We start from the raw sequence: 16246 nt of genomic DNA, 5'->3' as shown, positions 1-16246 counted from the left end.
GCCTTGCTTGTGCTACCTCCAGCTGCATGCGCTAATCACTCTTTATATAACGTACATAGGATAAATTTACAAGTTAGGCGCTGTGCTTGGGTGACCCCAAAAACAAAATTAATAATAACCAACTCTGTGCTTGCTAGTGCGATAATATTAAATACAAATAATATGAATGTTGAATAAATAGACAAGGTGTGAAAAGCAAGTGCTTGTTACACCATAAATTAGTGCTTAATAGTGCTTGTTACACCATACATAGTGTCTTAATCAACATAAAAAGTGCTTAGTGCTCAATATAAAGTATCCTGCTTGTTTAAATGAAAAAATTAATAAATAATGAAAAAAAGTTCTCTTTGGCACTCTAAATAGTGCGTGCAAATAATGTCCAGCAGTGATAATAAAACAATGCGTGCAGGTGGTGTTCAGCTGTGACAACAATCCAACATCATGTTGAAGATATCCTGAGTGCTGCAAAACATGCTCCTGTGCTCCTTGGTGACCCCCTTAAGCTAATGTGCTCACCTCAGAGCGTGTGACTCAGCTGTTCCCCTGAGTCCAAATACTTTTTGGAGCCACCGCTGGGCTCAGTCTCAGTGTCTGCTGCACTCCTCCAGCTGGAATCAATGTGGCTCCATACATATAAATGAAAAGAAAACTATATAGTGTAATATAGTCAATACTTTTATTAAAAGAAAACACTCCCCACACCGGGGTACTCACATGGCACTGGTGCGTCAGTGCACCCTACTATAACGTCTTTCTATGCAAAATCACTGGATGCTTGGTGCGGTATGCTGTGCTGGGACAGCGCTGGTGTAAAGTCCGTGTCAGTCTCTCCATCCTGGCCCCTCCCCTACGCGTCTTCAATCAAACATTCAAGCTGGGAAATGAATAGGCCTGAAAAACTACCAGGAATGCTCAATCTTAGGGTTAAAAATTGCTAAGGAAGCACCTAAGGTCAAATTCTTTATTCAACCCCCCCCCCGGGAAGAGGGAGCCTAACTGGTGTATCCATCACGACTCACGCTTGCTAATCTCCCTAGTATAATTTGAACCTCTCCAATGTTTCTTAGGTGCCTCTATTCCCCAAAATCGCATCCCGACTGTACTTTTGTTATGCACCTCTTTAAAATGTATCGAAAGGTAGTGCTTATCGAAACCTTTCCGTATGTTCCTCGTCATGTTCCTCCATACGATCTTTTAAAGCTCTTGTGGTGCGCCCAATATAAAGAAAATTGCATGGGCATTTGACCGCATATACCACTCCCACTGTATTGCAGGATATAAAATCCCTTATCGTCTATATGTGGTTAGTGTGAGGATGCTGAAATTCCTTAACCCTTTTAGTATTAGTAGGAACCCTGATGCAACTGTAACATCTTCCACAACCATAAAATCCTTTTAGATCCCAGAACATCTTGGGTCTCGAAAGGGGCGGTTCTACAACATTATATACCAATTTGTCACGTAGACTCGGCGCTCTTTTATACACAATTTTAGGTTTATTGGGGAGTGTATCCCTAAGATGTACATCTTGTTTTAATAGATCCCAATATTTATTTATGATTTTTTCCACTTCCTTACTCTGTAGATTGTAGTCCAAAATGACAGATGTGCTCCCATTATCGTTATCATCTCTTGTTCCAATTCTATCCCAAAAAAGAGAGACTTTATCTCTCTCTTTTTTCAGAAATTCATTACCATAACCTTTATCAGAGAACATTGCACTCAACCTATCTGATTGGGTCTCAAAATCCACATCACGCGTACAATTTCTCCGCATCCTCAGATATTGGCCTCTGGGAATGTTGTCAAGCCATGGCCTATGGTGACAACTTGATGTGGGAATATATGAGTTACAATCCGTAACCTTAAAAAAGGACTTGGTTTCAATACCACTAACAGTTTTAAATATCTCTAGATCAAGGAAAGGTATCCGATCCCTACTAATATCCCAGGTTAACTTGATACTCCGGTCATTATTGTTCATTGATTCCAGTAACCTCATCAGTGATTCCATATTTCCACTCCAGATAATCAGGAGATCATCAATAATTGTCTTTTATCTGCATTTATCTGTAGTTTTGGAGGTATGCTGTGGTATGCGCTGTGCGGGGTATCGGAGCTCTGTCCTGGAATTACACTTACAAATGAGTCTCATTCGGCTGTTATTGACAGGTCGTAAAATAACACTAGGCAAATTTTCCCCACTTACTATTTTCAGCAGCAGTTAGGGTTAATGTGATGGGATAGGCTCATTAGTCGTAACAGAAGTTGTAGCCTAGCATTAGAGTGTCTGTGATCTATGGCAAAATGGCCGCGATCGCCTTATATAATCCTGTAGAGCATCCGTCTATTCATATCCCCCTGATGATGACACGTGATCCCTGTGTCAAAGACGCGTAGGGGAGGGGCCAGGACGGAGAGACTGACACGGACTTTACACCAGCGCTGTCCCGGCACAGCATACCGCACCAAACATCCAGTGATTTTGCATAGAAAGCCGTTATAGTATGGTGCACTGACGCACCAGTGCCATGTGAGTACCCCCGTGTGGGGAGCGTTTTCTTTTAATAAAAGTATTTTGACTATATTACACTATATAGTTTCCTTTTCATTTATATGTATGGAGCCACATTGTTTCCAGCTGGAGGAGTGCAGCAGACACTGAAACTGAGCCCCAGGGGTGGCTCCAAAGCGTATTTGGACTCAGGGTAGAAGCTGAGTCACACGCTCTGAGGTGAGCACATTAGCTTAAGGGGGTCATGAAGGAGCATCGGAGCATGTTTTGCAGCACTCAGGATATATTCGGCATGATGTTGGATTGTTGTCACAGCTGAACACCACCTGCACGCATTGTTTTATGATCACTGCTGGACATTATTTGCACGCACTATTTAGAGTGCCAAAGAGAACTTTTTTTCATTATTTATTAATTTTTTCATTTAAACAAGCAGGATACTTTATATTGAGCACTAAGCACTTTTTATGTTGATTAAGACACTATGTATGGTGTAACAAGCACTATTAAGCACTAATTTATGGTGTAACAAGCACTTGTTTTTTCACACCTTGTCTATTTATTCAACATTCATATTATTTGTATTTAATATTATCGCACTAGTAAGCACAGAGTTGGTTATTATTAATTTTGTTTTTGGGGTCACCCAAGCACATCGCATAACTTGTAAATTTATGTAGATGTATTTTATTGGGATTTTATGTGATAGACCAGGGATATGCAATTAGCGGACCTCCAGCTGTTGCAAAACTACAAGTCCCATCATGCCTCTGCCTCTGGATGTCATGCTTGTTGCTGTCATAGTCTTGCTATGCCTCATGGGAGTTGTAGTTCTGCAACAGCTGGAGGTCCGCTAATTTCATATCCCTGTGACAGACCAACACAAAGTGGCACATAACTGAAGTGGAAGGAATATGATAAATGGTTTTCAACATTTTTTTCCAAATAAATATCTGAAAAGTGTGGCGTGCATTTGTATTCATCCCCTTTTGCTCTGGTAGCCATAACTAAAATCGAGTGTAACCAATTGCCTTCAGAAGTCACCTAATTATTAAATAGAGTCCACCTGTGTGTAATTTAAAGGTTTGTTAGAGAACCTTAGTGAACAAACAGCATCATGAAGGCCAAGGAACACACCAGACAGGTCAGGGATAAAGTTTTGGAGAAGTTTAAAGCAGGGTTAGGTTATAAAAAAATATCCCAAGCTTTGAACATCTCATGGAGCACTGTTCAATCCATCATCCGAAAATGAAAAGAGTATGGCACAACTGCAAACCTACCAACACATGGCTGACCACCAATACTGACAGGCCGGGCAAAGAGAGCATTAATCAGAGAAGCAGCCAAGTGGCCCATGGTAACTCTGGAGGCTGTGCAAATGTCCACAGCTCAGGTGGGAGAATCTGTCCACAGGACAACTATTAGTCGCGCACTCCACAAATCTGGCCTTTATGGAAGAGTGGCAAGAAGAAAGCCATTGTTAAAAGAAAGCCATAAGAAGTCCCATTTGCAGTTTGCGAGAAGCCATGTGGGGGATACAGCAAACATGTGTAAGAAGGTGCTCTGGTCAGATGAGACCAAAATTTAACTTTTTGGCCTAAAAGCAAAACGCTACATGTGGCAGAAAACTAACACTGCACATCACCCTGAACACACCATTCCCACCGTGAAACATGATGGTGGCAGCATCATGTTGTGGGGATGCTTTTTTTCAGCAGAGACAAAGAAGCTGGTCAGTAGACATGTTCAATTTGTTTCGTAACTAATCATAATTCGGCTGAATTTTGCATGTTTCGGACATTCGGATGCATCCGAATGTCCGAATAAAAAAATAACGAATTTCAACTAATACGAAATAAATTATAGCGGATATAACGAATGAATTCGACATGATTCAGTAATTCGTTAAAGATCTAATGAAACAAAAGGTCAACTCAAAGTAAATCTTAGGCCCCTTTCACACTGGGGCGGTTTGCAGGCGTTATTGCGCTAAAAATAGCACCTGCAAACCGACCTAAAACTGCCGCTGCTGTTTCTCCAGTGTGAAACCCCGAGGGCTTTCACACTGAAGTGGTGCGCTGGCAGGGGAGAAAAAAACTCCTGAAAACAGCATCTTTGGAGCAGTGTAGGAGCGGTGTATTCACCGCTCCTGTCCATTGAAATCAATGGGGCAGCACGGCTATACCACGGCAATACCGCAGCTGTAGCGGCGCTATGCGAGCAGTTTTAACCCTTTTTCGGCTGCCAGCGGGGGTTAAAACTGCACCGCTAGCAGCCGAATACCGCCGCAAAAACAACAGTAAAGCGGCGCTAAAAATAGCGCCACTTTACCGCTGATGCCCCCACCGCCCCAGTGTGAAAGGGGCCTTACAGTCCAATCAGCTGATTCATTTTGTGCTGGAGGTTGGATTACTGGCAAAGTACATTCCTGAGAACTGAGTGAGAAGGGTGTTGTATTGTGTCTGAGCAGAGGAGAAGAGATATTGTCATTGTGTGTGTTAATAGATTCAATAAACAAACGACTTTCCAAACTATGAATCATTATCACTAATATACATACATAAATATCGAATTTCAACGAATACGAAAGAAATTATAGCAGATATAACGAACTAATTTGACACAATTCGAGATTATAATATCGACACTTTACAGAAATAACGAATTATCCGAAAACGAATGTATGTATTTTACAAATGACAACTAAACGAAACTAAACTAAATTTTCCGTTGTGCACAAGTCTACTGGTCAGAGTTGATGGGAAGATGGATGAGCCAAATACAGGGCAATCTTAGAAGAAAACCTGTTAGAGTCTGCAAAAGTCTTGACACTGGGGGGGAGGTTCACCTTCCAGCAGGACAACGACCCTAAACTTACAGCCAGAGCTACAATGGAATGGTTTAGATCAAAGCATATTCATGTGTTAGAAGGCCCAGTCAAAGTCCAGACCTGAATCCAATTGAGAATCTGTGGCAAGAATTGAAAATTGCTGTTCACAGACGCTCTCCATCCAATGTGATAGCTCTTAAACTATTTTGAAAAGAAAAATGGGCAAAAATGTCACTCTTTTTAGATATGAAAAGCTGGTAGAGACATACAGAAAAGACTTGTAGCTGTAATTGCAGCAAAAGGTAGTTCTACAAAGTATTGACTCAGGGGCAGAATACAAATTGTCGCCACACTTTTCACATTTTTATTTGTAAAAACTTTTGAAAACCATATATCATTTTCCTTCCACTTACAAATTATGTACCACTTTGGGAAGATTAAAAGCAGGAGTAAACCCATCCATAAAACAGTTTTATTTACAGCACGTGCCAGAAATGTAACACTCCCATTGGTTGTGCTTTCAACCAAACTGTCAAACCATCCAATGGCTGGTGTCATAACTGATCACATGTGCAGCATCATGGCAGATGTAGAACAAACAGAGGCATATATGGCAGCTTCCTTGGCTGAAAACGATAGGGGGGTTTACTTATACTTTAAAGCAGAACTGTGGCCAGGCTAAGGACATTTAAGTGTCTACCCCTAACAAACAGTACCTGAATTTTAAAACAAGCCCTCACTGCCTTCTGTGGCTGCAGGCACTGTGGAGCAATTGCTGTTCAAAATGCTTTGCTCTAAGTTAATATGATTCCAGTAAAAGGTTGCAGCATCAAGTAAAATATGTGTCCCTTGCATGCATTGGTGCTATTAAAAAATATGTGCTGTGAGAAATTAAATTATTAAACATGCACAGAGGTGGCTGCAATGTGAGGAAACAGTACTCATCTCAGGTTTTGTGATCAGTGTTAAAGTGTTACTAAACCCAGGACTCTACATTCACTATATCTGGTCTCCCACAGTACACAGACCATGGAAATGCAATTATTTTAGTAAATATAAACTGCTAAATACCTTTTCTCATCAGCAGTATATAGCAATCGTGTAACTTCAGTGTCTTGTTAAAGCTTGTAGGACGAGTTTTCATTCTCCCCTGACCCTCTGTCTGTCAAGAAAAAGATTCCCTAGCTAGCAATACACACCAAAATGGGCATGTGCAGAATGCCCACAATACTCTGTACTATCAGGAGATGGATTGGGGACTGTGGAAGAAGGGGAGGATCAGAGAAGACAGGATCAAACAGCCTTTTTTCACAATGCAGAGGATTAACCCCTTAGGTTCCACAGTGAGTATAACAAGCATGCTTTACTCTATATACAGACTCATTTTACTGCTGTGGGTTTAGTAACACTTTTTAAGAGTCACAATGAAGTGGACTACTGGAAAAGGAGCTAAAAGGATTCTAGAGATGAGTAATGAGACCAGTGGTTGAAAACAAATCCAGGTATACAGATGTGTCTTGAAATCCCTATTGTTTAATATAAATCAGAGAGCCAGCTAGGCATGGTGGGACGTGGCCTGGGGCACTGAGCTGCTCACATGCCTGTATACAAGAGATGTCCCAGAAAGTCAGAAGGTTTAATTGTGTGTTAAAATGATTGCGTAATGATTCCCACCTTCCCCTCATGTAAAGTCCTACAGGCTGTACATAAATATCTCCAGCTTCCTAATCTTTAAAGGGGTGGTAAAGGCTAAACATTTTTTACCTTAATGCATTCCTTGCGTTAAGGTGGTGCACTCAAGCTGGCTTTGCTGGGGCACTGGGAGCCATTGGCTCCCAGTGCTGTCAATCAAAGCCAGTGACTATGAAGAAAGAGGCACGGCCAAGTCCCTCTGTCCATGGGAAGCGGCTTCCCATGGAAGCACTGGACAGAGAGGAGGGGCCAGAAGCGCTGGCAGGGGACCCGAAAAGAGGGGTTTCCCGGTTGAGTAGGTAAGTATAGAATAAATAGAGCAAAAATTTACCTTTACCAAAACTTTAAGAATGGGGATTTGCGAGCACTCAAGCAGGTGTTTAATATGCTTTTTGATATTTTCTCATATTGTTATGATGTGTCAGTCTGGTTTAAATGTACCTCCTGCTTTTGGGTCCACAATATCTTCACAGCTTATAGGTCAGAATAGGGACATACCCTCAGCCTCTGCTAGGCCTTAACTTGCCTACCGGGCACTTTAACCCCCTTCCTGTCCAGGCCAATTTTTAGATTTCAATTGCCTGGCCATGCAGCACTGTAGCTTTATGAAATGTTTATATATTTTTTTTTTTTAGTCAGATGGAGCTTTCTTTTAGTGCTGTTTCATCACCACTGGGTTTTTTAATTTTTTGCTAAACAAATGAAAGACCGGATTTAAAAAAAAAGAAAAGTTTTTTTGTTTCTGTTATAAAATTTTGCAAATAAGTAATTTTTATTCTTCACTAATGTGCACTGATGATGCTACACTAATGTGCACTGATGACGCTGCACGAATGGGCGCGGATGACGCTGCACGAATGGGCGCTGATGAGGCTGCACTGATATGCACTGGTGGGCACTAGTGAGGCTACACTGATGGGCACTGATGAGGCAGCACCAATGCGCACTAATTAGGCAGCACTGATGGGCACTGGTGAGGCTACACTGATGAGGCAGCACTGATGGGCATTGATGAGCACTGATGAGGCGGCACTGATGGAGCTGCACTGATAATCAGGGAACTGGTGATCAGTGCCCTGATTATCAGTGTAAATGTACCTTGTCAGCCTTGCTGCTAATCAATCTCCTTTCCTCACACAGACACTGTGTGGGAGGAAAGGAATTCTGATAACTGGCAAGTTTATTTACATGTGATTGGCCCTTTACCTCGATCTGTGATCAGCTGTGTCTAAAGGATACAGCTATCGCAGAGCTCACCCGGTGCGTGCCCCATGTGGGAGGCATGTTCTGGGAGGACATCCATTAACACCCTCCCAGAACAAGAGAGCCATGCTGTAGCCATCTTTCAGCTATGGCCCGGTAATAAAGTGATTAATACGCAGCATTGTAATTTTCTGTAAAATGCAATATGGCAACCTGGAGGTATTCTGTACACAGATGGTGTGCAGAACACCCCCAGAAATGTAATTTCCTGCTTGTGTGATTGGCTTACTTATTTTCCTAGAAATTTGCACCAGGATAAAAGTCAGATTTTCAGCATCCCCTGCAACAAAAATGTCATTTTGGGCGAGACATTCACAAATAGAAATTACATCTGAAGGGATATAGACCTTGCCACTTTTCCTCTTAGGACCCTGCAAGTGTAGTAGCTGATTGATAATGATCAAATCACTCTCATTAGATTCACATGGACACAGACAAACAGCTATTTCTTCAGAATAACAAAGTTTTCAAAAATCCTTGGAATGTACACAGATCAAAAAAAATTAAAACTTGTGCTTAGTGTATGGGACTGCAGCACTCACAAATTTCTAAATACAGGACATAAAATAAAAAAAAAAAAAAAATTAAAAAAAAATAAAAAGTGCATGTGCCCCCTTTAAATGCAATCACAAAGTGAAACAAAACCAAAAAACATAAACATAAATTATAAGAGCAAAGCATAAACACATATGTGCCAAAAAGTCCAAAAACTGTGTCAAAAGTCCACCAGTGACTCAAGGTGCTTTAAGTGACATTCAAATGAATATACAGTAAGTGCTTCCAGAGTACAGGTAGCACTCACTCCATGCACAGCTTCTACCAGAGAAAAGATCACAGAGCACTTTGAATAATACTGAGGGTTCTGGCAACCAGCTCAAGTATGATAACAGAGGATATCTGTCTCCTTAGCCCACACTCGAATCCACAGATAATGGCCAAATGAAACAAAGGAGAAGCCTCATAGTGCAGTACAGCTTAAAACACTAAAAAAGTATTGCACTTGCATATTCAGTAGGCACAAACAAATGGCAAAGAGCATACACAATGTTGACATCACAGAGCAGCTCCACATGACACATTTCCCCCAAACGGGCATCCTTAAAAAAGCTGCTCTGTGATGTCAACCTGCACACTGGCTGGTCCTACGGCAGCACTGTGTACACTCTAGGCCAGTCCAGCAACTGGCTCAGACTCTCGGCAAGCTGCTGCGAGATTGAGCCAGCTACTCCCGCCCCCTCCACAGCCTGGCGCTTCAGTGAGCGCTAGAGGGGCAGAGCAGAGAGGTGGTGACTGACAGTCACTGGCTCTCAGATAACTGAGGACCGAGAACTAAGTAAACTAAGAGAACTAAGCCAGCTAGTTTTTGATAGCTCAGTTCTCAGTCTAGAGGTGGTAGGGGACAGATGCAAGATCAGACTGATGCTGCATCCACCTAGGTAAGTATAAATGTTTGTTTTTGTTTAAACAAAATGTGTAAAGTCTACCTGGGGGCTTTTCCAAAACTGTAACTCCCCACCCCAGCTAACAAGGCATCTGTGAAGGATGAGATGAAACATCTGGAGGTAAATTACTTTCCTTTATCCGGAGTCCTGCTCATGGGTTCTGGATGTAATGACAAGTCCCCCCAAAATGAATCTACTTGTTGATCTCTGATAAGTCTTATAGCCTCAATTCTTGGTGATTTCATCACATACAATGTAGGGCCAGCTGCTACTTCCCATCCTGATGTGGCCACTGCTCCCATATTGTACGTGATGTCCAAGTGCCTGTCCACATTGCAGCTCTGGATAGATGTGAACTGGAGTTCTGGCTTAATGAATTATAAGCCAGAAGTGATCTGATTTTCTTTATTTAAAAGCTTTAAACTGAAAATTTGTATTCTGCTGTTCTGTTAAGTCAACAAAAGTTGTTCATGGTGACTAAGTGCCATAACTAGAGGTAGTAAAAAATTATTCGATAACCTGGAAATAAGGGATGCATGTACAAGGTACAGGCTCATTTTAGGATTCCTCATAAGAAACGTATTTGATATATTTGAAATATACACTAAACTTGATGATTAGGAATTGCAGTCTTCTTATCATTTACAGCATTTTAGTCCCTTTTGTTGTTCGAGAATTTCAAAAAACAAAGCCTTTGTGCTGTATGAAACTCTCTGTGTCAGAAACACTTTCTTTATAAGATATTTATTAACATTACTAATTTCTGGTGTCCGTTTTAAGTCACTGGCACTAACCCTTCCAAGTATATGCTTGAGCATATATATACAAAGCTTCACTATGTTGGTTTCCATACTTCCTTCAATAGAAATCCACTTCAAATAAAACATCCTGTCAATGCTGAGTGGAGCATAACTATTTTAAAGGTTAAGAATGTTCTAGAAGAATACAAACAATGCAAGGGTACACATAAGTAGAACATTTTATAATTACATGCCCCTACACATTTAGATGATGTACTTTTGCTAACTTCTAAGGCCAAAGGCATCCCAACTTAGACTTTTTAAAAAGACAGTGCAAACTGCAATAAATCATGGCATAGAATAAGCAATCAAGTAGGAAGGTAAACTGAATACTAAATACTTACACTGGCTTAATGCACTGTACTGAATTGCAATATTAAATAAAGAAGTTTGTCTATAAAACATTATTGAATAAGAAATGAGGGCAGTTGTTTTTTTTTTTTTTTTTTTTTTTTTTTTTTACACATACAAGACTGGCTAACGAATGCTTTAGTACACATACTGCTTATCCTTTAGCTGTGTTTATGGGAGTATTGTTTTTGTGAAATGGGTATATTTGGCTACATTAAAGTAACACCAGACAGTACTTTTAAAATTTGGGATGGTAAAAAGTTAGAATCTTTGAATTTATTAGGTAGTGGAACGTGTTCCTTTTCCAAAGTGAATCTTCAAGTGGCTTAAATGAGGAGGTAATACCCACTCTCATACATGAAAAAATGTAGATTTTTGCTCACCTGTGATTGGTTGACTGAAGTTAGTATAGCATCAATTCATTCTCTAAGCTAAGTAAAAATTAATTTTATAAGTCAAAATATACTCAGCTTAGTGAATAAAGTGAAACTGGGCTGCCTTCAATCTTCCAATCATCTGTAAACACAAATCTCTTTTATTATTTTGTGCATTATGGAGTGTTCTTTGCAAAGTAAATTTTCACTTTGCTTGAAGCTAAGTGAAAACTCAACATACAAATAGAACATGCTTTACTCTTTCAATAAATCAAACCTACTGTCTCTTGGACAAGCAATAAGCACCCTCAAGCACACAAAGAGTAACAAAAAACACCTTTCTAACTCTATCAAGAGCTAAAAAAGGTTTTGTCTAGAGTTCCACTTTCATTTCACATTGATGAGCATTTCAGTTACAACACTGATATTGGTGTGTATTTGTCATATGGCAATGTTGTGTGTATGTTAACATTGAAATTTGACATTATCCAAGACAAATGTTATTATAAAGATGCATCAAGCTTTTCCACATATAAGCTATAGCTGCTTAAAAAGAAAACCAACAACAAGACTTTAAACACCTATTGTTTTAATACACCAGGAATGTATTTAGCTAATTTAAACTAAGAGGTCATTTGGATTGTAATGGTTCTGAACTTCTAAGAGCCTTTTGACGCCTCTCATCACTGGCATCCCTTGTACCAACACTTCTCTAGCTGAATTTACCCGGATATGTCCACAGTTGACCAGAGGAAGAAACATAAGTTATAATTTATCACAATTTGTATATTTTGAGGCTTAGTGCCTTTTCAAATCTATTCCACTACTACTAGGCACTTTTGCCATTATGGAACTACAGCCCTGCCTTCATATAATGTATTTGCATCATTTTCAATGAAGTGCTGTGTGTGTATGACAACCTCTACCCACTATAATGAGTCAATCAGAGCACTGAACATCAAGTTGCATCAGGTGATGTGTTTGAAAGCTCGCATTTTAAATATGCTCACTCAGCCAGTACATCTTTCAACGAGTAATCTACACCAGTGGTTCTCAACCTCAGTCCTCAAGTACCCCCAACGGGCCATGTTTTGGGAACTTACCTTATACAAAAAAGCCTTTATCAATAACATATCATTGATTTAAAGCAGCTGTGCAAAGTAAAGGAAAACCTGAAAACATGGCCCGGGGTACTTGAGGACTGAGTTTGAGAACCACTGATCTAAACCTTCATAACCAGATCACAGTGTGCCCTGTTTGTGGGTGTCATCAAAATCAGCAGTAAGTTTTAAGTTGTTTTTTGTACCCAAATGGTTTTTACACTTTTATTTATTTTTTGCTTCAAAGTGGTAGTAAACCGCAAAAAAAACAAACTGGGCCCCTACAGAATAATGTCATAATGTGCTAGTAATGCACATAATACTAGTACATTATGACAGACTTACATTAAAACAAAGCCCTCCAGTGGTGCGCTATCACCGCTGACAGGGCTTCTATCTTGATCCAGTCTTCCTTCTTGGCGGGTTTGAATAGTCGAACCACAGTGACCTCACTCCTGCGCATGCGCGGGAGTCAGGGCTATGGCACAGCTGTCACAATGGACAGCATGTCATCTGTTGAGAGCACAGTCCGTTGCTGCCAGTGATATCACAGGCTGCTACTAAAATAAATATATCCTAAATGATGCATGTGTAGCCTCCCTGATGGTAATCCCGAGTGTGGCTCGGGGTTAAATTTCAGTCCCATTAGCGGTAACCCCGAGCCACACTCGGGATTACATTGCAGGATCCTGGTGCGGCGTTACTTACCTTGTCCCCAGGATCCTGAGATGTCCCCCGCAGTGTCCGTGGGCTGTGTCTCCTCCGAAGCCTCTCTGTGCCAGGCTCCATTCCCTGCAAGCGACGCGACGCATGGGGGTGGAGCCTGGCGGCAAATTCAAAAACATTTAAAAACCATAACACATACAGTACGGTAATCTTACAGATTACCGTACTGTATGAAATTATTTCACATCCCTTTTGTCCCCAGTGCTTTGGCCCATGCCCTGCATGCAGTTTTATATCATATATATATACTGTTCTTTCTACCTGGAAACTGGAGATTGCCCATAGCAACCAAAAAGTGTCCCTTTTACGTCAAAAGTGGCTTTAGATCAGCTAGAAAACAGCGATAGTAAATTAGAACACTTGCAGAATTGAGCGATAGTGAATCGTGGGGAAATTTATTTTATTTTATTTTTTTTTAATTATTTATATTTATTTATTATATTATAATTTATGTTTTTGTGTTTCAAACTTCATCATACCTGGGATATCTACTAGACTCTTGTTTGGACAGATTTAAGTTATTGTTAAGAATTACAGGCCTACAATATAAAACACCAAATTTCCATGCAAAATAATTGTACCGCTTTCAGCACTTAAAATCTGAAATAATCATACCGCCAGGGAGGTTAAGAGATATTTATTATACTTGCATGTAAGCCTTATTATAGGCTTGCCTGTAGGTTTAGATCACAATCTGTACTTTACTACCACTTGAAATACAATTACAATTATTTAATATTACAATTTAACATAAAAAAATTAACTACTATGGCAAATATCAACTATGAATTTTTATTCCAATGTGTTCAAAATGCAATATATTTTACACTACTCATGTCTGCAGAAGACTAAAATGTTCTTGAAGTGTCATAAAAATCTCATCTAACAGAAAACATGTCACAAAAATGTTGCAATATATTTTATAACTATGAAATCTCCTATTCAACTACTGATGAGTGGAGTTCTCCTCAGATTACACTAAATAAAAGAAGCCTGTCACTAGAGACACATAGGGGATGATTTACTAAAACTGGAGAGTGCAAAATCTGGTGCAGTTGTGCATGGTAGCCAATCAGCTTCTAACTTCATCCTGTTCAATTAAGCCGGAAACTGATTGGTTTCTATGCAGAACTGCACCAAATTTTGCACTCTTCAATTTTAGTAGATCAACCCCATGGAGGTTGACAACTAGGCGCCTGGCCGTCATGCTTATCCTCGTTTCTGGAATCGCTGGCCTGCAACAAGTATGCAGATAATGGACTTTCCTGATCTACATACTTCCTGTACTTCCATGGTTGAACTGTTCTAATGTTAGTGTAAAAGCCAGTGAGTCAGCATAACAGCCAGACAACTGAGATTGTCAGGATGAAGTCAGTAATGGTAGTCCTCCATATTTCCCTCATGGCAGGCATACTTTTAATTACAGTAAATGTTATAATTTTATTTACAAAAAGTATAGCCGATGCAGCATCTGACAGGGCTGTGTTACCTGGGATGATCTGTAACCCCTTTACATGTCTAATTTAACCCTTAGATTGTACAAGGTCCCATAAATTAATAAAGTGGTCCCAACAGGCCACAAGGGTTTCATGAAGTAGCCTGGTATAGATTTCTTTTTCTATCTAGGTCTAATTTACTAAAAATGAGGGAGGGTGCAGGATGGAGTGCAGAAAACCTGTGTTCACTTCAAACATCCAGTCATATGCAAGATTCATTTAAAAAAATAATTCTTATTTGAAATGATTGAATGTTTAAAGTGAAACTTTCATCAGCTCAGTGCACTTCACAAACTCTTTTCAATCTGGTCCACAGAGGTTATTACTGACTAGCGGTCATTACAGATCCAAATTTTGCTGTGTCAGCAGCTGAAAAGTATGTGTAGGACTTTACCTATACCTGTGTATCATAAATTAAGTTAAACAGATTCTTTTAGGAAAGTAAAAGTAAAACTTATATACTATATACTATAATTACTATATTTATGTATATTTAATACAACCAAAGCTACAGTATGTAATGCATTTCCTCCATGTGTTACAAGGAGAGATTTGAACTGACAAGGATAATGTTTTAATCCCTTAAATGTTCCCAAAATTTTCCTTAAGTCCCATGTATGAATAAGATTTAGACCTCTAATCAGTAAGGTTTCTTTTCTGGATGATACAATTCATTTTATTGGCATTGGCAGGAAATCGTATTATTACTGGCCTGGGTCAAAAAAAGTTCTGGGCAGCCTGTGAGGTTGTCCATCGATATTATCAACTTAGCAATATAAATATGCAATGTAATTTATTCAATTGTATATGTGAAAATGATATCACAATATGACTATAGCACACCAAACAAGCAGGACATTACTATGAAGTCTTAACAATCATTTACATAATCTAAAATGTAAAAGTATAATTTTTCTTACCTAGAAAAGGTTTTGAAAATGTCGTTTGGCAGGTGATGTTCTTCAGTTCGTTAATGCATGTAATGTTGTGATAAACTGTGATGTTACCCATATCCAATGTGGATATCTAATACAAGTACATCCAGTAGAATCATACAAGAGCTTTGAATGTATGTGAATTTAGGTGGCAGTGTGACTATAGATGGTCTACATCCCTAATGCTCTCTCTCTCTCTCTCTGCTTGTGTCAAAGGAAACATGACTGGAGCACACTTCCTGCATTTCTACTCACAACGAACAAGTCACTTCTTATCTGTGGGCAGCACACAGTTCCTGAGACATGGAATAATTTCCTTCTCGTCATTTCCCATTTGAACTGAATTGACTCTAAACAATGCACAATTCCATGGCCTTTCTTGATATACTCTGGGTATATTTACCTCTATCACTAACTCATAAGTTTCACCCTCTTGAGTTCCATGTGACAGTAGAATGGTTGTTTGTCTGTGTCTTAATAAATTTGCTTTGTCTTCTATTGATGTTGCATACAGTATTATGATGTGAAGAACAGTAAGGAGCGTGAAAGTTTGCAAAAGAGAGTTCACTGCATTATCTAAATAAATAACTTCCTTGGTTTACATCCTGGTGTTCCTAGAAAAATTTTCACCCAACGGTAATTTATTAGACTAAAACACCATAACACTTTTCTTCATATACAGTTTTTTAAACTTGCCAAGAGTATTAAAGTATATTTTTTAT

General features: G+C 39.6%; 1 protein-coding gene across 1 annotated transcript in view; it reads right to left on the bottom strand.

Annotated features, from left to right (window-relative positions):
- The window catches only part of MYCT1 (MYC target 1), a 104680-nt gene extending 88908 nt beyond the window's left edge, over positions 1-15772 (bottom strand). Inside the window, exon 1 of the mRNA XM_073627831.1 lies at positions 15510-15772. Within this exon, the coding sequence (XP_073483932.1) occupies positions 15510-15600 (91 nt within the window). The 5' untranslated portion in view covers positions 15601-15772. The remainder of the gene's footprint in view (positions 1-15509) is intronic.
- Between the last annotated feature and the right edge of the window lie 474 nt (positions 15773-16246).

Source organism: Aquarana catesbeiana, linkage group LG04 (genome assembly GCF_042186555.1).
Source record: "Aquarana catesbeiana isolate 2022-GZ linkage group LG04, ASM4218655v1, whole genome shotgun sequence".
NCBI lineage: Eukaryota > Metazoa > Chordata > Amphibia > Anura > Ranidae > Aquarana > Aquarana catesbeiana.
Note: the sequence above shows the minus strand (reverse complement) of the source record. Positions and strands in the feature narration are given on the sequence as shown.